Genomic DNA, 27,079 nt, shown 5'->3' with positions numbered 1-27,079 from the left:
CACATCAATTAATTATTTGGCTATAAAAATTGCATAGCTTTTTACGTGTGTTTACGGATTCTCATCACTTGAACTATATCGTCGTATATAAAGTCAATTAGTTCATGATATAATCGATATCATGAACTAATTGACTTTCTTTTCTGTATCATAATGTGCTTCGAAATAATCGACAAATAGAAATATTCAAGAACAAGTGTATATTACACACACTACTTGTATGAAAATAAGCACAAAATGGCCCCACGATGACGGGCTAACGGCCAGCCGTTCCCAATATTTGATCTATGCCTGGTTTTGCCCTACTAGAGATAGGAATAGCTCACATTAGACATTAGAGACATATATTTTATGTCAATTGTGAGCTATTCCTATCTCTAGTAGGGCAAAACCAGAGATAGATCAAATATTGGGAACGGCCGTTGGACTACATCTATACTATAATACTTTATCTATGGTCGCAGCCGTGTTCTTCTTCTTTTTTTTTTCTTATAATGGCACTTCGGCTATAACCATGGCCAGTGTCGTGACTCGTGTGGGATAGTAGGGAAGGGAATAGGGTAGGGGATTGGGTCTCCGGTAAACTCACTCACTCGGCGAAACACAGCGCAAGCGCTGTTTCACGCCGGTTTTCTGTGAGAACGTGGTATTTCTCCGGTCGAGCCGGCCCATTCGTGCCGAAGCATGGCTCTCCCACGTATAAAATAAGTGAATGCATACGAAGCCAGAAGTGGCTCCCGCGGAAAATTCGGAAAATATAGCAGAAAAACCAAATCTATAGTAAAACAAATATTACGGAAAGTACGAGGGCTGCTATTTATGTATCCGGAACTGGCCACTTACAAGAACAATATTTAAAAAGTAATTACAACATTTGAAAATAGAACTCTTTGGTTGAAGAATACATTTTGTTTCATGTGACTGTCAATTATTTTTCCATTGTGGCGTCATTTTGAAAATTGCGTGTCTTCATTTGCCATGGATTTAACGCGTGAACATTTTCGTGCAATGATTTACTACGATTTTCGGCGTGGGCTAAATCAACAACAGTGCTTTATTCAACTCACCGCAACTTTTGGAGATGAAGCACCATCAAAAACCACTGTTTATCACTGGTACAGTGAGTTTAATCGTGGGCGGTCTATGCTCACGGATGAAAATAAAGAAGGTCGCCCAAAAACAGCTGTTGTCCCACAAAATATAGATGCTGTGCGGGAACTAATAATGCGTGATCGTCATGTTACATATCGCGAGATAGAGGCGTCCTTAGGCATAAGTATGACGAGCATACATAAGATATTACACGAACATTTGGCTGTAAAAAAAATATGTTCGCGTTGGATTCCGCACAACTTGACAATCGATCAAAAACGGGCTCGTGTCGATTGGTGCAAAAAAAATGATAAAAAATACAACCGTGGTACGTCAAAAGCCGTTTATAATATCTACACAGGTGATGAATCTTGGATCTATGCATATGACCCCGAAACTAAACAACAGTCAACGGTGTGGGTGTTCCAAGATGAGCCGAAACCAACAAAAGTTACTCGTGCAAAAAGTACTTTGAAGCAAATGGTCGCCTGTTTTTTTGGAATTAATGGACATGTGGCTACAGTGCCATTAGAGAATCGTAAAACGGTTAATTCTGAATGGTATACGACCATTTGTTTACCAGAAGTCTTGAAGAAATAAGAAAGGACAACCGACAACGCAGAATCATATTACATCTCGACAATGCTAGCTGTCACACCTCAGCTGAAACAACTCAGTTTTTGGAGGGTCAAAAGATCGAATTGACTGGTCATCCGCCGTACAGCCCTGATTTGGCACCTAACGATTTCTTTTTATTTCCATACGCGAAGAACAAATAACGTGGTCAACGTTTTTCGAGCCGCGAAGAGGCTGTTGATGCGTTCAAAATGCACGTTTTGGGGATACCTCAATCAGAATGGAAAAAGTGCTATGAAAATTGGTTCCAGCGTATGCAAAAGTGTGTCGATCATCGCGGCGAATATTTTGAAAAGCAATAAAACCATATTAAATGATATATGTTTGTTTCTTTTTTTAATTCCGGATACATAAATAGCAGCCCTCGTAAAAAGAACCTTTGAACATTATAATCAGATTTTTAACACACGAATATCGTACTTTTTTCAATATTATACATCGTCAAAGTCGCATAAAAATTTACTTCGTCAGTTTCATGCGCCTGCGCCGCTAAAAAGTGAAATTACATTCGCAGATGACATTTTGACATCAGCAAAAAATACGTTTCGATCCACGGAGAAGTAGTTGATTTAGGAGTGAAAATATATAATCCATTCTCTTTATAAGAAAGGCAGAAAAAAAATGTTTAATCTGAAGAGCCAGAAATGGCTTCATATGCAGTAAAGGGTTAATTCCATAAGACTTTTAGTTTTGCCGGAAATCGAGATAAACCGTTTTTTACCCTTAAGCGGCCATTTGCAATTGACGTCAGATTTAGTTCACTTCCCCCGCATTGGGGGGGCGCTGATTCCGCTTTAAATAGGTACAAAAAAGCAGGTGGGTATCATAAGTCCAGCGTACTTGTATAACGGAGGTCAGTGGTTTCATCCTACTATTATTTTTTTTTCACTTTTTATTATTTTTAAAGGTATCGGCACTGGTCTATAATTACTTGGAAATAAGGTGTAACAAAACTAAGTGATAATACTTTAGGGTGTGTATGAGTTCAGCACTACTACTTTCACAGCGAACTCTAAGTGGCCCCATACACACCCTAAAGTATTATCATTTATCAGTTATCACATAGTTTTGGACACCTGTATAGTACCTATTGGCTATTTTGAATAAATAGGTCATAATCGAGGAAAGGCAAGGAAATGGAGGCATCTACCTAAAAAAGAAAGGAAATCGTGTTAATGTTATAAATAGTATTTAATTTTTATTACACAGATTAATAAAATACTTATATTGGTATCTATTATTATAATATTTTCATAACAGTAGTGATTGTTGCCAACACTGATTGGCGACTTAACATAAACTTACAAACTAAAAGGAAAATATACACATATACACATAACAACGCTCACTACTCTTATAAAAGAAAATACATACTTATGTAGATACTTACATAACAAAACTATATCACACTCTTAAATATACTTAACACTACGAGTGACTCGATATAACAAAAACATTACAATTGCAGGATTCGAACAGGTCAGGGCAACAAATAAGTGTTCCCGTCTGCATATTGAATTTTATAACTCTAGTCGGTTCTCATGACTTCATTTTCATATGGTAAATTGATTACACAAAACAGCCTAAACCATAAGTATTCCAACAGGCGAAACGGCACCATGGAACGGGGTTTCGTACACGAAAGAACAGGCAAAAGATATTCAGTCTGTTATTTTGTTTATAGAATGTTGAGTTCCACGGTGGCCACACCACGCGTGCGAGGAAGGATCGAACCGGTAAAGTTTTTAATTTTGAGATTAGCGCCTTTAAAGGGATTTGAATTAGAAGTGGTTGCGCGTGAAGCCGAGGCCGACGCCGCGCATGGTGTGCGTGGTGGCGCGCGCCACGTCGTACTGCGCCTGCATCGCCTGGAACAGCTCCTCCTGCTTCCTGGTGGGATCCGCACCAGCCGCCCCCGCGCCACCCTCCGCCCCGCTCGCCCCGCCCGCACCCTCCAGCGCCGCTGAACAAACCATACTATCGTAAAGCGTCGTTTAATCTTATTTTTAATACTTTACGTAAAATTTATCGTTAACGATTTAAAAAAATATTATCTGCTGCTAACTACTTGGCTTAGTTTTCGATACCCCGTGTATCAACAAACACGGGGTGTCGAAGCTCGTATCACTCACCGGGGTCCTTGATGCCCATGAGTCGCATGAACTTGGAGACCTGGCGGCCGTCTGAGTCCTGCGCGAACCTGGTGCCGGACCACTTGGCGGCCTCGTCGGCGCCGCCCTTGTGCGCCCACAGCAGCTTGCGGCGCTGCACCTGCTGCAGCACGCGCGCGCCGCTCGCGCCGAGCGCCCCGCCCCCCGCCGCGCCGCTCGCCCCGCCCCCCGCCGCCGCGCGCAACTCCCGCGCCGTCGCCATCGACCCGTCCGGCGTCTTGATCTGCAGACCTGCGGATGATATCACAACAACTATAATTACGAGCACCTCCCGTTTCGGACCCTAAAATCTAGTGAGATAATCTATTTTTGCTGGGAGGTACGATACACGCGAATACGATAGTTTAGTAGTCACGTGTGTCGTATATACTCTGACAGAACCATTTGACGTGTGCACACTCACCCATCTTCTCCATGACCTCGAGCTTCCTGTTGACCTTGTAGGAGGGTCGGTAGTCGCCGCCGGGGGAGTGGCGGTCGCTCGACGGCGGCGGCGGGAAGGCGGCGCCGCGCGACCGCGACCGCGATCGCTCCGAGCGACCCACGCGCCCGGACCTGACACACATACTCGTTCAATAATCGCATACACCGCTCGTGATTTAGGATCACTCAGTTAAAACAGGGTGAAGGTCACAGCACACATATCAACTCGGAAAGGGATCGTCACCGTATCGCCTTTCGCCTCACTGTCAACCAGGCGTCAACCTAACGTATGCACGTAACCGAAGCGTATCAGTAGCGCCTGCTCGTCAACTCGGCTACGGCTTGGCGACGCCTCGCTTACGGCTCGGGGAAGGGGCAAGGGTGGACGAAGAAACGTAAGCTTGAATACGGAGAGACGTAAGCACGGGGACGACGAGCCGTAAGCGGGTGGACGAAGAGCCGTAAGCGGGTGGACGAAGAGCCGTAAACGGGTGGACGACTAGTTGACCACGCGTCGCACCCGGTTCGGAGCCTGTTCCGAATTCCGAGGCGAAGCGTTTACGTTACGGTTCCGCTTAGTGTGCGTTGCAGTAGGGAGTTTCATACAAACAATATTGAACAGCTCGAGGCGATACGGTGCCCATCCCTTTCCGAGTTGATATGTGTGCTGTGACCTTAATAAACATAAAGATATACGTGTGATATTTAAACTAACAAAACAAAAGAATAACACATGATTTCTGAGATTTGACGAAAGCTCCGGTTCGAAAGACCATGAAAGGATTAAAGAAGTATTAGAGCTAAGTTTCGAAGGGTTGGTTCGTTGGTTGATGGTTCAAGTGTCTAGGGTTAATTCACACACGCGTGTTTAGTAACGTTTATCAGTGAGTACATACGAATAATAAAAATTAGCCAAGTGCGAGTCGGACTCGCGCACGAAGGGTTCCGTACCGTTATAGAGCAAAAATGTGTTTTTTGTATGAGAGGCCCCCTCAAATTTATATTTTGTTTTAATATTATTGTTAAATATTAAGACCCATTTTCACCAACCTGTGTTTGTTAAATCCTAACAAGGCATTACTTAACGGAGCTTATAAAATTAAACAGACTGTTAAAATACTTATGTCCCACAGTAAAAATTTAACAGCGGATTAATAAATGCAATGTTAAGTGAACAACGAGTGAACAACTATCAATTCGTTCATTCTTGTTATAAGGCGACGAAATTGCAATGTACAAGATTAATACGACATGTTTGCTGCAATGTGTCACTTTCTTCCATAGTAGTATGGAGGCGTCCCACATGACCAGCGCGCCGGCCTGCGAGCGCTACACTGAGCGCCGCGCGCGCGCTACCATTCTTATAAGAACGCAGAGCCGCGCATAGCGCTATCTCGTTCCCGCATGGCGAAGCGACGCGCCGCAAGACCACTCCGCTACTCAGCGAGCGCTGCACTGAGGCTCCGCGCGTGCGTCGCCGCATATTCATATTATGTGGGGACCGCGCATGCGCGTTGAGTATCGTGCTGTCCTACTCTACGGAGCAGCCGTGACGTAGAACCCGTCCGTCGACCTGCCAGCATCGAACTGAGGTGCAGCGCGTGCGCCGGGAATATTTATATCCTCGGTCGGCGCATGCGCAAACCGGACGACGACTGCAGCGCTCCCTGACGTTCGCCGTTGGAATTAATTTTCACAATTTTGTATATAAGGCGTGAGAATCGTGAATAAATTGTTCATTGTCATTACCACCTTCACCGTGTGTTTTACTCTGAGCTCTACCCAAGGCCGCTACAGTAGCATAATAGTAGATAATGCGACCAAATTAAAATATCACCGATCGCATACATTTGTTACGCTATAATAGTTCTTCTTAATTTACCAGGTTAATAATTATTATCAGTCAAAACTCAAAGCTGAAAACATGAATCATAATACAAACTTTTATTTACATATTTCGGTTTGGTAATTTTGATACAAGTTAGTATATTTGCAATGTCAAGGAAAATCCCAAGGCTGAATTTTTGGCAAAGTGAAAATAATTAATTATTCATAACTATGAAAATAATTAATAATAAGGACGTAGCGGAAACATGGCGGAAATACTCAAAAGTCAAAACAGATTATTTTATTGATATTGCATATTATTGTCTTTGAAAGTTGTTATTTTGACTCATATAACAGCCTGTTAAATATTTAACGGACCTCCATAGCAAGAATTAAATTTAACACCGTGTTAGGTGATTTTACATGACATTAGGGCATGGTGGAACGCTCGATAGCTCTAACAGGCCATTATCTGATTTAACAAACCATTATTTATTTAACATTGCTTGATGAAACTGGGTCTAAAGTACACATACAATAAAGACCTTAGTGAAAAAATCAAATGCCTACCTGTTGAAATCTAACCCGTTGAAAGCAAAAAAGGCCGAAAAACGTCACGTTTATTGTATAGGAGCCCCCCTTAAGGCGGGATTACAGGCCACTGACATTTTAGATTTTGAAGCAAACTATGATAACTAAGATGGCGCTCGATAAGTACATATTTACTTATCAAGTCGTCGATTTAATTATTTTCAGAAATTAATGATTAACAGAAAGGCCATGTTCTAAACTTGATAAACGAAATCTTTAATGAATTTTGTATTATAATAAAATGATGTATTAGGTATTTAAATAATATGATGTTTCTGTACTCACGAACATAAAAAAGTATTTCCTCATCTATACTTATTGTAAAACAAAAAGTCGCTTTTTTTCCCTCATGTCCCTTTGTTCCCTTTAATCTTTAAAACTACGCAACGAATTTTGATGATTCTTTCAGTGTTAGATAGCCCATTTATCGAGGAAGGCTATAGGCTATATTTTATCCAGCTAAGACTAATAGGAGCGAATAAATAGAGGAAAATGTGGAAAAAAACGGGGAAAATTATTTGAAAGGGCTAACTTGAACGAGCTAATCTCAGGAACTACTGGTCCGATTAGAAAAATTATTTCAGTGTTAGATAGTCCATTTATTGAGGAAGGAACGACGACGAATCTCCTAAGACGAATAGGAGAATGTGGAAATAACAGGGGAAATTATTTGAAAGGGCTTATTTCGCGAACTACTGGAGCAATTTTTATGTTATTTGGCACAGATAAGAAGTAGACCACGTGAATCATAGGCTATCGATTTTAATCTTTTTTTCAGTAGCTATATATTTTATACCCGGGGCGGATCGCTAGTAATCTATATATATAAAACTCAAAGGTGACTGACTGATTGACATAGTGATTTATCAACGCACAGCCCAAACCACTGGACGGATCGGTCTGAAATTTGGCATGCAGGTAGATGGTATGACGTAGGCATCCGCTAAGAAAGGATTTTGATAAATTCCAACCCCAAGGGGTTCAAATAGGGGATGAAAGTTTTTATATAATAATACTTCTTAACGCGAGCGAAGCCGCGTTCAAAAGCTCGTAATACATATTATACAATGTATAACAAAATAACCTATACGTATACATAGTTAATTGCATAAGTATATTATGCAATTAACCGATTCAGTGCGGATGACACGGGAGCAGTGTCATTTAAAAAGCGATTGTATCTCCCTCAAATTACACTTTAGAAGGTTCTACTCCGAACAAAATCATCTTAATTTTCCACGTAGGACAAGCCTACAGGCTTCGCCTCTGAATATTCTGTGAATTGAAATAATCGGTCAAATGCGAGTCGGACTCGCGCACGAAGGGTTCCGTACCGACAAAAAATTGGATTTTTTGTATGGGAGCCCCCCTTAAATTTTCATTTTATTTTAATATTATAGTACACATTTTATAAAAGAATCGGGTGTTTTGAAAAAAAAATTGTTGATTTTTTAATGTACTTATTTTACAACCTTATTATTAATAATATTGATATTTAATGCAAAAACCTTAAAAAATGTTTTTTCAATTAAATTTCAATTTCATAATATGCCATGTATGTAGCTAAACTTTTTAGTAAATCCACAATAAACTGATGCCCCTATGACTCGAAATAATAAAATTAATGTCTTAAGTGCCCGTTTTGATTGTAGTAAAACAAACTCTATTTTAAGTACTGAAGGTGTGTTTTGGTTTTCAGTTTTAATAAATGTAAGGCTTTGGGTTTAGAAGTACGCATTCATTAAAAACATTGGTTTGTTAAACAATTCGTGGTATGTTAGTACTGTGGCCGCAGCCCTACCCACTAAAACCCGTCGGTACTCTTCGTCTGCCCGTTGCCGAGTCGCGAGAACGCGTGAGCTGTACTCCGTGGCTCGACAATCGTCCGCCCGCGTATCAATGGCGGGCCCGTCCTCTTTGAAGCACGAAGCACTGTCGCTATGCTCCTGTCACCGAACAGAGGCCCTCCCGGGGCTTGCATAGGCGACTCTCTCTGTTGGTATGTTAGTACTACTGTTTTTATTCTACGTGTCGCGCCTGCACTGGTCCATGACGGTCGAAGACGTCGTAAACTACATCCGCGAGAAGATCACCTACACCTTGAGGGTGGAGCGTCTGCACTCTCGCCACAAAGTGAATTTCAATTCCTTTGTGGTGAGAGTGCCGACTCAAGTTTTATCCATCTTCGAGGTGGAGGATCATATTATATAAAGGAGGATATGATCTTTCCATTTATCAAAAAAAAAAAAATTGTTGAAATACCCAATTTGTGAAAAATCCAAGTCCCTACTCTTGCCATTATTGATATGGAGCGAAAAAGGCCGAAAAAATCACGTTTGTTGCATGGGAGCCCCCCATAAATATTAATTTTATTTTGTTTTCAGTATTTGTTGTTATAGCGGCAACAGATATACACAATCTGTAAAAAAATCAGAAGTCTAGCTATAGCGGTTCTTTAGATACAGCCTGGAGACAGACAGACGGATAGACAGACGGACAGACAGACGGGCAGACAACGAAGTCTTAGTAATAGGGTCCCGTTTTTACCCTTTGGGTACGGAACCCTAAAAAAGTAAGGGCCGTCAACCTTATTTAAAAAAAAAAAATTACAATTTAGAAGTTTTATATGCTTTAATATTTTTTTAACTCTTATTTATTCCGAAACCGTATCAGTTACGACATTTTACCAGAGAAATTTATCCTAGTTGTATTTTGATGTACTATCGATTGGCACATGTTTCATCTCTCGCCGCCGAAATGAAGTTTTTTTCCAAAATTTCCAACTTTAGGTACTTACACCAATTAGGTTCCTTGCTCTTTACGAAACAAAGCCTTTGAAATTAATTGTCACTTCTATATTTACACATAAATTAATGCATGTATTCGGGTCACATTTTGTAGACTCGTCGACAAAATATTTTTTGACACAGTTAGCCCCAATTTCACCAACGACTGTTAAAGTTAAAGCCGGAATTAATATGACGTTACCTCTTTCGATTTTCATATGAATGAAAGAGAAGACATTACATTTTAACAAGCTGTTAACACTAACAGACGTTGGTGAAATTGGGGCTTACTCTTCCTTAATTTTTATAAATCGTAGGTGAGCACTGACCTTCTGTCCTCGGAATGGCGCGAGCGACTGTCGCGGTCGCGGTCCCGGTCGCGGTGTCGGTCACCGTCGCGGTCGCGCGCTCTATCGCTGTCACGGTCGCGAGACCTGTCGCGCTCTTTGTCTCTCTCGCGCCGGTCACCGCGCTCGCGATCCACGAATCTGTTAAGTTACAAAGTACATATTATACAGGGTGTAACAAAAATAAGTGATAATACTTTAGGGTGTGTTACAACTTACATGTTTCCCTTGCATAGAGTTCCTGCAAAAGTAGCAGCGCTGAAAGACAATTTTTTTTCTTCCATACATTTTTAATTAAATACCGCATCGTAAAAAAAATTGTCAACCCTAGTACAAGCGCGCTGCGCGAGCGCAATGACCTCGATCAGGTGATCCGGGAATTAGGGTTCACTAACGAGATATATTATTTTGCATTATTACGTTAGTTTAAAAAGTGTAACACATTTATCATATTTGATTTCTCATTTAAAATAATCTAAAAGTTATTAGATTTTACATCATTTTGTACTCAAAATAATATATTTTTATTATTAAATAGTAAAGTTATTTCATACGATTAATCCAAACAATAATGTATAAAAGAACATTAAAATAAAATTATAACTATAAACTAAGGGCCTGTTTCACCACTTTCTGATAAAGTGCCTAATACTAATAGGCTATTCACAACTTTTTTGACAGATTCTCCATACTTGATCTGTCAAGTTAATGGGTAGATAGCCTTATAAGGAAGTGGTGAAACAGGCCCTTAGAATCTTATTTTCCTTAAGTTAATTATGTGGAACCACAAAATTAAAAAATATGTGGAGCTGTAGCTATAAATGAAAAATTTTCGACGCGTTGATTGGTCCATGCGCTCACGAGCACACGTGTCAGAAGTGAAATGTCAAAATCGTCGCCTTACTCCGTGACGGTATCGCCGTGACGCGACCTTGAAACTTTACTCTCGACGCGCCTAAAGAAGTTTCACTTTTAAAAAAAAGTGAATTCTTAGAACTTGTAAGAGGTTGTACGCACCTGGGTGATACCGCGTCACGAGCGTCGTGCGAGCGCGCTGCCTCCCCGTACTGGACACACAGTACAGAAAACGTAAGTTAATAATGGTCACGACGATCGTTGTATTTCTAGAGTAGCAATGAACACTGTATGTTATACATAATATATTTATAATAATCTCATTTTATAGTTTGTGCGTTTTATGATGATATGCGTGACACATTATAATTGACAATAGTAGGGAAGTTACCTAACAAAAATTAATCGATAGTTTAAAAATATCGAATCACTTCGTAAAGGAATTGCAATCGAAATTATCGATTTCGTACTGACGTTTCAGAGTGGCGCCGGCGATTTAAAATGGCCGCCCTTTTTATCGATTTGACTTCGATTCAACAGTGTCAATCTTTATTGGCATAATTTCCGTTTCATGCATCATGACATTTTTAAAATATTTTCGTAACAATAATTTTATACTCCTGTTTTCACAGTTAATATTTAAAATTTTATATTAATAAGTTAGCATTTAGAAACTTTTCATTTTTATTCATTTACAATTATAGGAAACATTTTTTTTTTGTAGATGGAATATAATTTATTATATTTTGATTTTTTTTTTGTTTTCTTGTAAAATAAATCTGTAGCAAGGAATATGAGAACTGTCACCCATATCATCTTAAAACGCACAAACTATAATAATAAGTTTACAAATTTATAATAATCTCATTATTGCAACATATACCTTGGTGTTCAGTCGCGCGGGTCGGTCGTCAGGACGGTCGCCGAGCAGGCCGCGGCGCGGACCGTCATGCGAGCGCCGCTCCGACCGGTCAGATCTGCCAAGTACGCCGTATTCATTTGACACAAAATCTTTAGAAAGAGATAAAATATATCGATACCGGAAATTTGGATTGTGGTATTAAGGACGTGTGACCGAAGATGAGTTATATAATAATAATAATAATAACGTTTATTTAACATAAGACATATATGGTATAAACAGATATATATGGTATAAAATTATTTTATGTATTGCGTTTTGAAGTCTCGCAACACGAAGTGTACCTGTAGGGGCGGTCATCGCGACGAGATACGTCCCGCCGCCAGTCGCGGTCGCGGTCGCGGTCGCGCAGTCGGTCACCGTCGCGGTCGCGCGGTCGGTCGTCGTCGCGCGCTCGGTCGCCGTCACGGTCGCGCGACCTGTCGCTATCACCGCCATCGTCTGCAAAAATATACAATTTATTTGTTTTTTTAACAGAATTACTGTAGCGATTTAGAAGCAGGAATATAATTATTCTTTTCTGCCTTAAAAAATAAAAACTTTAGTTTAGTAGAATAGTAATAACTATTATGGGCGTTCGCTGCCTTGAGATGACAATATGAAACAAGCACGGCTCGCGGGTGGCCGCGCCGGGCGCACGCTTAACGCAGTGAACGCCCTATAACAACAAGATTATATAACAATAAAAATACTGACTCGTTTGATGGATGTCGTGATGGGGCGGAGGCCCGCCGTCGGCCGGGGGCAGCTCGGGCTCGGACTCCGCCTGTGAGTCCTGTAGAACGTCACTGATCTTATCACTCGTGCTCAACTCTCTCGTTTTGGGGGTGGTCAACATTTACAATGCTGTATTGGATTATTAATATAAGATATAATATTTAAAAAATAATTAACAAGATCAGTTTAGTATACATATATTACAACACAAGAAACATTATTTTTAAATCTTTAATTATTTTAAAGTTCAATAAACTTCTGATATAGGATTTAAAAATAAAATAATGAATCCCCGTCCCCTATTCTTAAATAGTACATATAATTTTCTTGATTTGATTAATAAAAAATAGAGACATTTATTAATGATTACATCAAAGGAAAATTGTTGATGCTGAGTGGATATTTGCTACAACTCTACAACCACTGATATTGTGTACAACATACATACACTGAACTCAAACAAACTTGTACCAGTTTGAATGCAGTGTTAAGGCAGCCGTTCCCAAAAAATCTATACATAGTAGGTATGATCTGATTTTAATATTTGTTTTCTAAAAAACCAGTTCATGGCAGATCAATGGGATCAATCAATACGGTCCATCCTCAACGATGCTATCTCAAAATACGCGAGCAGGGCGGTAGTGGCACAGTGACAAGAGCGGCAGGAGCCAGGAGGCATCTGAGCATCATAGTCAACGCTCTGGAGAAATGACTACTGTAAAGTGGTGGCTATGACCCTCACCTCAGCTTGTAGCCACTTCTGTCAAAGCACTTGCTGGTGCTGGCTGCTCAACATGACAGTTGAGGCAACAGTTATACACATTATGTAACTCGGAAAGTATAGAAGCAGTAGTCTGGTGCTCTGCTCCACAATAACCATATACATAACACTTACGAGACTTGTATACATAACATATTATATACTAGAAACAATTTTACAATTGGACACCATTCTATCATAGTACAATTTGTCTTATGTTATACTGATTTGAAATATGTACTTAACATTTAAAACCATATTGCCGATGGATTGTGGGACTTAAGGCTATGTACTCACATGGGTCAGACGTGCGGAACCCGGCAGTGCGTGTTGTGGCCACCATGGACGTGTCTTTTGACTTTTGTTTTGTGTCAATTTACAAATGGACAACATATAAAATAACAAAAGTGTTAATATCATCGTTGAATGAACTTTTTTTATATTTATTTTTTATTAATTTTTTTTTTTGCTAGAGTTATGAATTTTTAAAATTTAGAAGGCAGTTTAATTTTGTGAACTATATTAAATACAGAATGAAATACCTACAAATAGGCAATAATAAGTAGTAAATATACAATACAAAACAGTTCTCTACGAGTGTGCAGACTGCCTGATATTTGAACTGTAAAGCTCTAGCCGACTACTCAGAGAGAAGGAATACAGTAGCAGAGAACCCACCTCACTCATGTCCATGTTGACACTGTCGTAGTTGGTGTCGTCTTCTCGGCGGCGCATCCCTGCTCCTCCCACCTAAAATATCAGTCTATTGTCAAGCAGAGAAAGCAGATTAATATCCATTTCTTTAGTTAAATTTTTATAGGCTTGTATAAAATATTTACAGACAGATGGCTTATAATATTAAGAGAATATTTGTTAAATATCATTATTATTATTATGTTTTGAAAATGATTTAACCATATAACAGTAGTTAGCCATAATAATGATAATGGACATAATAAGAAATATCAATTGCTTATAATTTTATTACCAGCTGTCCCTGTGAACTTCGTGTCACTTAAAAACCTCCCCTGTACTTCCAGGATTGTTTTGACACCAACATTGATCGGTTTAGCCTTTATTGAGTTATAGCGTTCTAACACAATTGGAAATAAATTTTTATATAAAGACCAGCTTTCCCGGCAAACGTTTCTTTGCCATATAAGGTAGTTCGCCCGTATTAATTTATTGAAGTGACTAAATAAGTATGTCACCATGGCAACATCCATCGCTATCCCGTGCCACAGCCCACAGTATAGCAATATGACATAATATTGCTATACTGTGCCTGTGGGTACTTTTTATATTGATAAGTGCATTTGTTGAATAAATAATAGTAAATTATTACAACTCGAGACTGACGGCGACTATTGTTTGTGTGACGGGATCTACGAATAATAAAAACTAAGGAAAAGTAACTCCGTCAAAAAACATGCTCCACAATACTTGTCAAAAAAGTGTACCTTAGGTACACATTTCAATACATTTGCAATATTTAGGTGACCTTGAGCGGTACTAGGCTGACGTTACATGACAGATCAAAAGGAACCAAATTTAAAACGGTAATAGTATGGGAGCACTGACCTCTGTATGGAGTTACGATTCCTTAGTTTTTATTATTCATAGATCCCGTCACTCAAACAATAGTCGCCGTCAGTCTCGAGTTTTTGGAAACATTTTGGAAGAGTTAGAGGTAGGTGGACCTAGTGCACCAAAAATGAAGCGAAGATGCTATTATTGTTCCAGAACTAATTATTATTGTTACGAACAAGAGCCTTGCTATAAAACTATTTGCAAGCCTCATTTAGTAAAATATTTATTACTTACCTAGCCTACTCAAGGAATAATTTTAGTTTAGGGTAGTACTTTTGAAGGATTGTCAATTTTTTTTTCTGTAATGTTTAGTGTTAAGTTTTATTTTGATTACTTATTTATAAGTCCTATTTTATTAGAAAAAAATAATAAGTTAGTCAGAGGTAGACATTTTTATTGAATTTAAGTACATTAAACATGTGCCCTAAAAATTCTATGTACGAGATTGGTTAGTTCATAAAAATATTCTTTACTGTCTCAATAATGGTTAGTTTATTATTTATAAATGCTTTTTATAAATAAAATAATATCTTTTCTCATAACAGGTTTTAAAAATTATCAAACTATTCTGAATTTATACGTATATTTATATTGGGGTACTTCTATACCCCACGCGTGACGGAACGTTACCCAAAAGAATGCGTGTACTTAAAGGTTAAAATCAGTAAAGCCGTTTCGGAGGAGTATGCTGCCTAACATTGTGACACGAGAATTTTATATATAAGATTTAAAATGTAGATTCTATATACTGCAGAGTTGATACAATATGCCATAGATCATGACATTAATTAAAGGATCTGACACGGGTGTCAGGACATATTTATATATTTAAAATGTAGATTTAAAGTGATTCGTACATACTGTTAAAAGTAATGTTTCAAAATAATTGATAACATTGTATGTTAACTTACAAGTTGTCATCTCCATAATGGTATTAAGAGGATTCCACACCGCCATTTTTTCCATACAAACGTTGTCCCCTGTTTCCTCCCTGGATAATGCTAGTAGAGTTATAATTTTTTTCCTGAATATCTACGGCCACTAATACAATGTCCCTATGTTTTAATTTTTTTCATAATTTAATTATTAAATAAGATATGAACGTTCAAAAACCCAAAAAAATGGCCAGATTTTCCACTGTGTTCAAACGTCCAGAAAACAGATTTGGATAGATTATACAAAAAAAGCAAAACATAGGAACACAGCTCAAGCCTTTTTTTAATCTTTAATGAAAAAAGTACTTAAATCGGTTAAGTTTTGGAGAAGGAATCAGGGGACAACGAATCGTTGATTTTCTGGATTTTCTGCAGTTGTCTCTATCGCGTTCTACGGTATAGGCTTGAGGTAAGGGAGACAGCTATAGATATTACACGTACTTTTTTTTCATTTCTCTAGCCGCTGTGGTATCCTCTTAAGACTCTATACACCATCTTCAACTTAAAAGTAGTATAGTATTATTAGTTATCTATCTATATATATAAAACTCAAAGGTGACTGACTGATTGACATAGTGATCTATCAACGCCCAGCCCAAACCACTGGACGGATCGGGCTGAAATTTGGCATGCAGGTAGATGGTATGACGTAGGCATCCGCTAAGAAAGGATTTTGATAAATTCCAACCCCATATAGGGGATGAGTTTTTATATAATAATACTTCTTAACGCGAGCGAAGCCGCGGGAAAAAGCTCGTACATGATAAAATTGGTCCTTGGGCAGATTTTTTAAAATGTACCTCTTAATAATGGAATTAGTAATGGAAAGACTAACAACTTACCGTTTGTTGGCCATAGCGATCAGACTCAACTTCGTCGTCGCTTCCGTAGCCAACCAGCGAATCCATATTATGTTGTTACTGATCACAGATTTTTATGATATTCAATATATTTCTTACTTAACAACAATCTATTTTATTCAAGTGGTATTATTCTATGCCTTGAAATGAAAAAGGCTGGGAATATTTAGATTTTAAACAGAAATCAGAATTCATTAATCAATGATCATAAATTCGTGACTCCATTCACAAAAATTGGGAACCACAGATTACTAGTAGGTATATATTATATGGCCAGGGTGACCATATTTAAATTACAGATCCTGCCAAACTTTGGTCAAAAAACTGCCAAAGCCTGTAGTAAAAAATGCCTAAATACTGCCATCTTTATTTACTGTTGTTTTAAAGTAAGAAAAGTAAAAATACACATAATATAATATATTGCATTTTTTATAAGATTAAACATTCGCATCGTCATCTTGCATTTCTTCATCTTTATACATAGATTTGTTCTTGCGATTCAAAATTTATTTTGTAGGTTTAAGGCAAATTTGCAATCACTATGCTCACCATTCATGCAACATAGATGCAACATGTTTGTTTATAAAATCCGGCAAGTGCGAGTCGGGCTCGCTCACAAAGGGTTCCGTACAGGGTACCCCGTACCGTTACAGAGAGAAATCAGAAAGTACTTAGGCAAAAAATTGTGTTTTTTATGGGATCAAATATTTATTTTATTAAAATTTAATTATTACCTATTAATAATTAAATTACAAAATATATATTTAAGGATTTTGTGAAAATTTAAACCCTCTTACTAATATACGCTGTATAAGCTTTGAATAGTTATAAAGTATTTTGTCTTCTTCAATCCAATTAAAAATGTCACTTGTGTGACAGGAACAAAACACTGTATAACTATTCATAGCTTATATTTATTAGTAAGGGGGTATGTGTTTAGCTGTTGCCATTATTGATTACAAGCAAAAAAATCACGTTTGTTGTATGGGAGCCCCCCTTGAATATTACTTTTATATTGATTTTAGTATTTGTTGCTCCGACTGCTTAGTTTAGCGGCACCGGAAATACACAATCTGTGAAAATTTCAGATCTCTAGCTATAGCGGTTCTTGAGATACAGCCTGGAGACAGACAGACGGACAGACAGACATCGAAGCCTCATGAACAAGGTCCCGTTTTTACCCTTTGGGTACGGAACCCTAAAAACGGTTCCGAGTTTTTGTATTGATCTGGGAGAACATTCTTTCGCATGAAGCGTTGGTAAGCATAACAATCCCTTTGAAACGTTTAAAATTATACTGTCTATTAGAATTTCGCATTCTGCCTATTGCAGCCCAAAAATTATCTACACTTAAAGCAGAATTTGAAAGAAAGAAAGAAATAAAGAAAATAAATTTATTTGGTAATATTATTGAATATTGAATTACTACCACCAGATTCTAATAAATCACTGACTTCTTTGATGCAAAAATAACATTTATTTTTCATACGTCAACCGATCATGCCACAGGCCAAAATAAGACGCCAATCCTGCCAAAATGGCAGGAACCTGCCACATATGGTCACCCTGAATATGGCGTCAGCCCCACAGACTACTTATCCTTACGACGTTTTCACACGAGACACGACACGACACGATTCATAGACAAATATAAATTACACGACAAACGTCACACAGTCTGTCGTTTGAACGTTTTCACACGAGCGACGATTTCTGCGACGACACCGTATTCACTTATGGCTGGTTTACACGTATTAAGTAGATAAGTAAAGTTGTAATTTGACTGGCACCTATACAATTTTGTTTCTGTATCGCCCAAAGGTTGACTGGCAGATAATGCCTTAAGGCATTAAGTCCACCTTTGTACGTCTTGTACTATGTGCATAAAGTTTTTAATTAAAAAAAATAAGTAGTCAACAAGATTTTAACTTAAATGACTTTATACTTACTTAACTAAATTTTAACTTGATACTTGCTACTAAATTTTGTGTTAACATGCAATTAATAACTTAAAATTAAGTTAAAATTTAGCTGTTACCTCGATAAGCAATTTATACGTGTAAACCAGCCATTACTTCTTAAAAATATGTTATGTATTGTTGGGGTATATAGTTAAGCTTATTATAAAACGTAGTCATAGTTATATAATATTATTTATGTATAGTATAAAGAACCTCCCAGTTTAACGTGGGAGAGCCATGCTTCGGCACGAATGGGCCGGCTCGACCGGAGAAATACCACGTTCTCACAGAAAACCGGCGTGAAACAGCGCTTGCGCTGAGTTTCGCCGAGTGAGTGAGTTTACCGGAGGCCCAATCCCCTACCCTATTCCCTTTCCTACCCTCCCCTATTCCCTTCCCTTCCCATCCCTACCCTCCCCTATTACCCTATTCCCTCTTCAAAGGCCGGCAACGCACCTGCAGCTCTTCTGATGCTGCGAGTGTCCATGGGCGACGGAAGTTGCTTTCCATCAGGTGACCCGTTTGCTCGTTTGCCCCCTTATTTCATAAAAAAAAAAACCTCGCTACGCCCATGTTAAATGTTAATTATTACCATATTGTAATACTAGGTATGATTTAAATGTAATATGGCGGCGTAATGCTCGCCAGAAAACCGCTATGCAGTTTGGCGGGCTGTTAATTATGATTTATTTAACAATTTTTCAATAAAAAAAATATTTATATATTATGTGTAGACAAAAAACGTGACGACATAGCGGATTGTCGTCTCAAAATCGTGTGTCGTGCGGTGCCGTGTGAAAACGGTACATAGAAATGTATGGCGCCCGGAATAGTCACCGCATTTTGTCGTGTCGTGACTCGTGTCGTGACTCGTGTCGTGTCTCGTGTGAAAACGCTCTCTATGATTACTAGATGATTACTAGTTTAAAGTCTCGGAATATATGTCAGCCCAGTGTTGCCAGCTATGGTTGCCAGATGGCTTCGATCTTTTATCTGTAGTGGGAACTGCTGAAAATCTGTATTAAATCTGTATGTCATATTGCATAGATTATGTAAGTATAGATGTAGTCTTAGCCCGTCATCGCGTGGCCATTTTGTGCTTATTTTCATACAAGTAGTGTGCGTTTATTTTCTTGAATATTTCTATTTGTCAATTATTTCGAAGCACTTTATGATACAGGAAAGAAAGTCAATTAGTTCATGACATCGATTAACTATAGTTCAAGTGATGAGAATCCGTAAACACACGTAAAAAGCTATGCAACTTTTATAGCTAAATTATTAATTGATGTGACATTTTTAGCACTAATGCCTTATATAGCACGAATAAGGGATTAATAAACTTTTATATTATCTTTTTCGCTTACAAAAATACCGATTGAAAACCCCAAAAAACCTTGTTCAAAACTTACGTATTTAATGTTAAATCCACGTGTTTGAGGCATTCTTTGGCCATTCTTATGGTTTATTATTTAGCGGAACCACAAAACTCAACAATATCTAGCATTAAATGTTCACTTAGGTTGGGTTGCACCAGAGGCGTGGTTATAGTTAAAGTTAAATATGGCGTCCAAACACCCCATATTCTCATACGACATCTGTCAATTTTTCCGGTTAAAGTTAAGGTTAAAGTCAAAGTTAGTTGGTGCAACCCAGTCTAAAAACCTTTATTAACACTTTTATTACATGAAATATGCCGACCGACTCCTTTGTTATGTCCTAGTAAGTAGGACTCGTATACTCGCAGTTAAGCATTAATTTTTTTTAAGTTATGGATGCCATTTGAAATGATCTAAAGAACATGAACACTGCATTCATATCTCAATACGTAATTTTTTGTAGCATGATACACAAATGCAGTCATTAAACAGCAGCGACCACATAGCCTCTAGACGCCTAATGCAAGGCGAATACTTTCAGACAATGTAGGACTTATAGGTCTTACTTTAGATAATGACAGCGAAATCTGTCTTAGTATCGACCACATGTGTACATCTCGTGTGTTTCATACAAAATATTTTTTTTACTGTCAAGAATAAATTTATTCGGAGCTCAAATTACACTGGTCTGAATCCATGACGAAAGCATTTGATATAAGTCATATCCCTTTCTATCAAATACAAATTAGTAATGCTTATCCTTTCCTCCGTTATCGTCACGCGTCACTAGTGATGTGATACCAACTATCTTTCCCTCTGAAAGATAGTTGGTATCACATCACTAGTAATATTTTTTTTATCGAAAATCGAAACAAAGCGTGATATGCTCAAGTCATTTTGAGTTGGACTGTTGTTAAACAACTGATTAATGATTATAATTAATAGCAATAAAAATTGTCGACGATTACTGAGCTCTGCAGTACCAACACTGTTTTGTCAAATTTAGTAAGAGAAATATGGATAAACCATCCATCCACTACCAAGGCCCCCGTAAGGGCTTCTGGCGCCTGTATGCAAAAAAAGGATTTTGGCGCCCCTTAGGCAAATTTTTTCGGTCCTTGATTTTGGCGCCCCTAAAGATGGCGATTTGGCGCCCCTAGAGGATGGTGCCCGTGTGCATTGCACACATTGTACATATGGTAGGGAGGGCCCTGTCTACTACTACTATCTACCCATCACAAAGCGTAATTTTTTGTCGGCGTTACGAAGTAATCATGAAATCTTATCTTGAAAGCGTAAAAAAGTAACCAAGTAAAGATTTTTAGTCCCTAAAACTTCAAGCAGTTTTATTGGCAAACAACTATTTTTAGAAATATATTTCCATCAATTTCATTGTGACTTAGAAATCATGTGGCGGAAATAGCAAGTCAAATAATCTATACTAATCTATATATATAAAACTCAAAGGTGACTGACTGATTTACATAGTGATCTATCAACGCACAGCCCAAACCACTGGACGGATCGGGCTGAAATTTGGCATGCAGGTAGATGTTATGACGTAGGCATCCGCTTAGAAAGGATTTTGATAAATTCCAACCCCAAGGGGTTCAAATAGGGGATGAAAGTTTGTATATAATAATACTTCTTAACGCGAGCGAAGCCGCGGGCAAAAGCTCGTTTTTAATATAAATTTTTAGAAGAGGTTTTTGTATATCTTAAGAAGCTTGCCACAGTTAATAACCTTTTTTATGCTAAACAAAGGTTGGCAGCTTTTATTTGCATCTCTGTTTTATTGTTTACGTTGTAAGAAGTGTAACAAGGAGAGAAACAATATAAGCTGGCTTATATTGTTTATTTATATTAGGTCGTATTAAGACGCCGATTTTGGGCGCTTGACAGACGAGAGGATAAAAGTCTTTTCTTCATTCTATACTTTAAAATAAAAAATAAATATGTAAATTGTACTGTTTTTTTTATTTCTTTTGACAAGCGCTTCTCATACTTCCCATCATATATTAAGTCTATGTTCCCATCACTAGTTCTGATTTATGACATGCCGTGAATTTGAATTGGCCAATCGTAAAGCATTTCTTCTCTCTCCCCCCGCGTCGCTTACCTCAGCACATTGACACAATAATTTGTTAAGAGAAATCAAAACATTAGGCGTCTATTGGGTTATGTGTTCGATGTTAAACAAAGTCCAATAATTATAAAGCAGACAACCTTCCCCGTAAACCATATTTAAAAATTGCTAATTTCATATTTTTTCATTTAAATCTTGACATGTCCAAATTTTGTAATGTGCAAAAAATGGAATACTTAAATACTAAACAAAATATTTTTTAGGTTATCGAAATTCTCCTAGCCGCTCTTACGTCAAAATTTAAAATGACATCTTCGGGCGTAACTGTCAGACAGATTTCGGCCTAGGACTGGAAATAGCGCCCCGTCGCATTAAAATGACGAAAACTCCCTAATTTTGTATGAAATATATATATACAGTTTATGTTGTTAGAATCTGTATGATATACACTAACATAATTTATATAATTTAATATTATTTTACCCTACAATATTTTGTTAATCCTAAGGTGTAAGTAGGTGAAAGTCAATACACGCCAATATTTCGTATGTTATTTAAAAAATAAACCATTCATTCAAAATTATTCATCGTCTATAACGTAAGATATGAATTAAAAACTATTTATTACATACCCGTTCATTATAAAAACACAATTTTCACCTTAAACACACGGTAATTATAATAATTTAAAGGTAAAAAACCCGCACAGCTTTGCACTTTGCACTGCGTTGCAAATACTGAGTAGTGATTATATTCTCTTTGATACTGAGTTGGAATTTAACATTTTTGTATCACGTGTTGTTATACGTAGTATTATGTTCCTTCCTTGTCGTATCTCCAGTACTTTGTATAAGTTTGAGCAGGATAGAATATGTTCATATCGCAAAATCATGACGTTAAAATACGGGGGAAAAAAACGCCAGACGGCGTTTTTTTCCCCCGTAAACAGGCGTATCGGTCGGACGCCAGTAGACACTGGCGTCCGACCGATACGCCTGTTTTTAAATACGCCATTAGATGGCGTCCGACAGACGAGGGGCTTCCTAGAGAAGAGGTCAATGTGATGATGAAGACAATTGAGAACCTTTAAGGAAGTTAATATTATATATTTTACTTCATTAGCTGCGACTAAGAACATAATATTCAATAAAACCATATGTTTGAATATTTTTCATTTTCATTTAATTTCTAATTTTTAACCCCCGACAAAAAAGAGGGGTGTTATAAGTTTGACGTGTCTGTCTGTCTGTCTGTTTGTCTGTGTGTGTATCTGTCCGTGGCATCGTAGCATCCAAACGGCTGGACCGATTTTGGTCTAGTTTTTTTTGTTTGAAAGCTGACATGATCGAGAGTGTTCTTAGCTATAATTCATCATCGTCAGCCTGCTCAGTGCTGGACAATCATGGTTTTCTGGTTCATGAAAGACCGTTAGCAACTTTTTTTTTTTTTATGAAATAAGGGGGCAAACGAGCAAACGGGTCACCTGATGGAAAGCAACTTCCATCGCCCATGGACACTTGCAGCATCAGAAGAGCTGCAAGTGGGTTGCCGACCTTTTAAGAGGGAATAGAGTAATAGGGGAGGGTAGGGAAGGGAATAGTTGAGGGTAGGGAAGGGAATAGGGTAGGGGTTAGGGGATTCGGCCTCCGGTAAACTCACTCACTCGGCGAAACACAGCGCAAGCGCTGTTTCACGCCGCTTTTCTGTGAGAACGTGGTATTTATCCGGTCGAGCCGGCCCATTCGTGCCGAAGCATGGCTCTCCCAAGGTGTGTCGGGGGACCGCTAATGTAGATGTTTGATTTGAGATTTAACATAACATTATAGTTTAAGGATCAGTTCACAGCGAACCGAATGGAGATAATCAGCGACTTGGCGGTTGTAGGTTGGTGTTTACTTGGCGGTCCCCCGACACACAGTGACAACAATTATGGACTAAAATATTATTACTTTACACAAGTTAGGAATTATTTGAACTTAAAGGCAGTAAATATTATTTCATTACTTTTTAAAGTTGTTTGGCGGGGGTTTTTTTAAATTTCTTAATTTAATTTAATTTTACAAAATTGTTGTTTAATAGTAATTATGTATAGTATAATAAAGTATTTTTGTTTTTCTGTTGTTTTTTTTTAAAAAAACTGTTGATTTTATTGATTACACTCCGGACAAGCCTTCGTGGCTTATAGAGTATACATAATTAATATGTATATTTTAAACTATTTGTGTAATTATATACTTAAATATTTTATTTATATAAAAGTATTTAAAGTATAAAAATGGCCACGCGCTGGCGAGCTAAGAAGCCATCTACCTATATCCTTAATCTATGGTATAAATACGGAGAAAACTGTATATATGGCAACACTGCGTCAGCCGTCAGTGAATGATTCGACACCACGGAATATATAACACTACAGGAAAGGGCATATGGGCGTGGCCCGCGTGCCATAGTTATGTCCAGCTGGACATAACTTAACTCGCACGCAAAATGAAATTCGTGAGTACGGATTTAAACCTTACGTTAGTTGACGTAAGGTGTAAAATTGCGTACAACTTCAAGTCTTATCATATTTAGCTGTCAAGCGCCATCTAACGTTGAATAACTGAAATCGGTAGTCAGAGCCGGTATTGCTAAATTTAAATTCTTCTTTATTTCAAATGGGTTAGGGTTGTTTTTACGACATTGTAATTAAAAAAGAAATCTCTTTGTGATTGGTTATTTCTTTTGTGTGCGTAAAATGTTACTGTGTGAGTTTGGCGACAGCAGTTTCAATGAAACTTACTTGCTATGGCCCTTCCTTTAGTGTTATATATTCCGTGTTCGTCACTCTGAAGCTGGGAACCAATGAATAAGGAAACAGAAGGAAGCGACATAACTACAAAAAAGTGTGGCCGGCGCCATATTGCCAAGAACTAAACATGGCGGTCTATAGTGATGGGACACTCGGTTGATATTTGTCGAGGATATCGATAAGTAATATGTTATAAGTGAGCTATTAAGGTTTAAATCTTTTAAATAAATGATCAGATTCTTCACCTTATATTTTTTAAATTCGATAAAAAGGTACATCACTAAAAGTCAAATCTACTAATTTCTATGTTGATTAAATATCGAAAATCAAGCCATGTTATATTCTTTTCTATCACAAATCTTATTTATTGTCTAATTATTAACTAAATTAGCACATACGAAGTCAAGCCATCGGTAAAATAACAAAAATTTTAGTAAAAATATAAACGTACCGATCCAAGGACAAACTTTTTTAAATTTCTTCACTTTTCTGATGGACTATAAAAAAGGATCGCGGCGCCCGTGTGCAACGCACACCCTGCACATAAGGGAAAGACGCCCCTAGAGCTGGAGCCATTAAGAAGACGTCTGACCAAAATGACAACTGATTTAGTCACTAAATTAGGACAAGTGGAATAAGAAGCGAACTAATTAGTCTCCTATGTAGGATCCTAGCTAGGACTTCTAAATAGGACAAGTGGAATACGAAGCGAACTAATTAGTCTCCCATGTAGGATCCTAGCTAGGACTTCTAAATAGGACAAGTGGAATAAGCGCTATACCGTAAACTACCAGTCATTGGACAGCTAAGGATTTTTTTACAGAAATGGCTGTAAAACATTAAATACTTCGCATGAAATAGAAATAGATATTATATATTTTTAACCCCTTACAAAAAAGAGGGGTGTTTTAAGTTTGACGTGTCTGTCTGTCGGTCTGTCTGTCTGTCTGTCTGTCTGTCTGTGGCATCGTAGCATCGAAACGGGTGGACCGATTTTGATCTAGTTTTTTTTGTTTGAGAGCTGACTTAACTGAGAGTGTTCTTAGCCATAGTTCATCATCATCAGCCTGCTCCGTGCTGAAAAATCACGGTTCATCTGGTTCGTGAAGGGCCGATTAGCAACGTGCAGTCGGTTGGTGGGCTTTATTGCATTCTAGTTCGTGACATTTATGAATATTTGCACATTATCGGAAAGTTGACCTGGTGCTGCAGCATCACCTGGTAATCAATAGGATACCCAACTCCTCACCAACTTAGAGCAATGATTTCGTGTTTGGGCTCATTTTAATTGCGACAACTAGTAAGACGTAGATAACCAATAAATTTTTGCATGCTGTTGCTGCAGCATCACCTGAATTCTATAGGAGCCGAGCTCCAAATTATGACACTCCTAGATGGTATTCTTTGGGATATAATATTTTGATCCTATTGATAGGAATTATTCTGCAGTCTGCACTATAACCAACACAAGTTTAAAAAGCATGAAATAAAATAAAATTAAGAAATTTAAAAAACCCCCGCCAAACAACTTTAAAAAGTAATGAAATAATATATTTTACTGACTTGAAGTTTATATAATTCCTAAGTGTAAAGTGATATTTTAGTCCATAATTGTTGTCAAGGTTTTTTTTTTTTTTTTTTTTTTTTTTTATGAATGAAGGGGGCAGACGAGCAAACGGGTCACCTGATGGAAAGCAACTTCCGTCGCCCATGGACACTCGCAGCATCAGAAGAGCTGCAGGTGCGTTGCCGGCCTTTTAAGAGGGAATAGGGTAATAGGGGAGGGTAGGGATGGGAAAGGAAGGGAATAGGGGAGTATAGGGAAGGGAATTTGGCCTCCGGTAAACTCACTCACTCGGCGAAACACAGCGCTAGCGCTGTTTCACGCCGGTTTTCTGTGAGAACGTGGTATTTCTCCGGTCGAGCCGGCCCATTCGTGCCGAAGCATGGCTCTCCCACGTATTAAAGGTGTGTCGGGGACCGCTAAACATGTATATGTTTGATTTCATATAACACTAGCTGTTGCCCGCGACTTCGTCCGCGTGGACTTCAGTTTATAGCGCGCGATGTCAACAAAATTTGTGTTAAAAGCTTTTATAAAAAAAACCCCTTAAATCAAAACAGCTGTGCAGTGTGCACATAATATTTCATTTTTTTTAAATTAAACTTTATATATTATGCCAAATTTTAAAGCTTATTTAGCCCCCTTAACTTTACCCATAAACTATTTTTCATTGATAGGTTTAAGGTTACGTCACTGTATAATGTATATAATATTAAGTACTGACTTATTAAATGACGTAAAAAAGAAATAACAATCGAAACTCGAATGTATGATGATACCACCTCT

The 27,079-nt window shown here is 38.0% G+C and overlaps 1 protein-coding gene across 1 annotated transcript; it reads right to left on the bottom strand.

The window, feature by feature from the left end:
* Nucleotides 1-3,155: 3,155 nt before the first annotated feature.
* Nucleotides 3,156-16,743, bottom strand: LOC121728186 (arginine/serine-rich coiled-coil protein 2). The gene is made up of 10 exons (XM_042116322.1): nt 16,495-16,743; nt 13,806-13,877; nt 12,347-12,425; nt 11,935-12,091; nt 11,612-11,705; nt 10,891-10,940; nt 9,856-10,014; nt 4,303-4,454; nt 3,861-4,130; nt 3,156-3,691 (listed from the first exon to the last, which is right to left on the bottom strand). Exons 1-10 carry the CDS (start codon nt 16,558-16,560, stop codon nt 3,510-3,512), a joined length of 1,281 nt encoding a protein of 426 aa, XP_041972256.1. The 5' UTR covers nt 16,561-16,743; the 3' UTR covers nt 3,156-3,509.
* Between the last annotated feature and the right edge of the window lie 10,336 nt (nt 16,744-27,079).

Source organism: Aricia agestis, chromosome 6 (genome assembly GCF_905147365.1).
Source record: "Aricia agestis chromosome 6, ilAriAges1.1, whole genome shotgun sequence".
Lineage (NCBI taxonomy): Eukaryota > Metazoa > Arthropoda > Insecta > Lepidoptera > Lycaenidae > Aricia > Aricia agestis.
This window is presented reverse-complemented; position numbering and strand designations above follow the sequence as displayed.

Excerpts from the sequence above, each read along its gene's own strand:
- LOC121728186 (XM_042116322.1), bottom strand. The coding sequence starts at position 16,560 with ATGGATTCGCTGGTTGGCTACGGAAGCGACGACGAAGTTGAGTCTGAT. Across the intron at positions 12,426-13,805 it reads TCAACATGGACATGAGTGAG|GACTCACAGGCGGAGTCCGA; the intron begins GTGGGTTCTCTG and ends GACGTTCTACAG. Across the intron at positions 4,455-9,855 it reads CGCCATTCCGAGGACAGAAG|GTCCGGGCGCGTGGGTCGCT; the intron begins GTCAGTGCTCAC and ends TATGTGTGTCAG.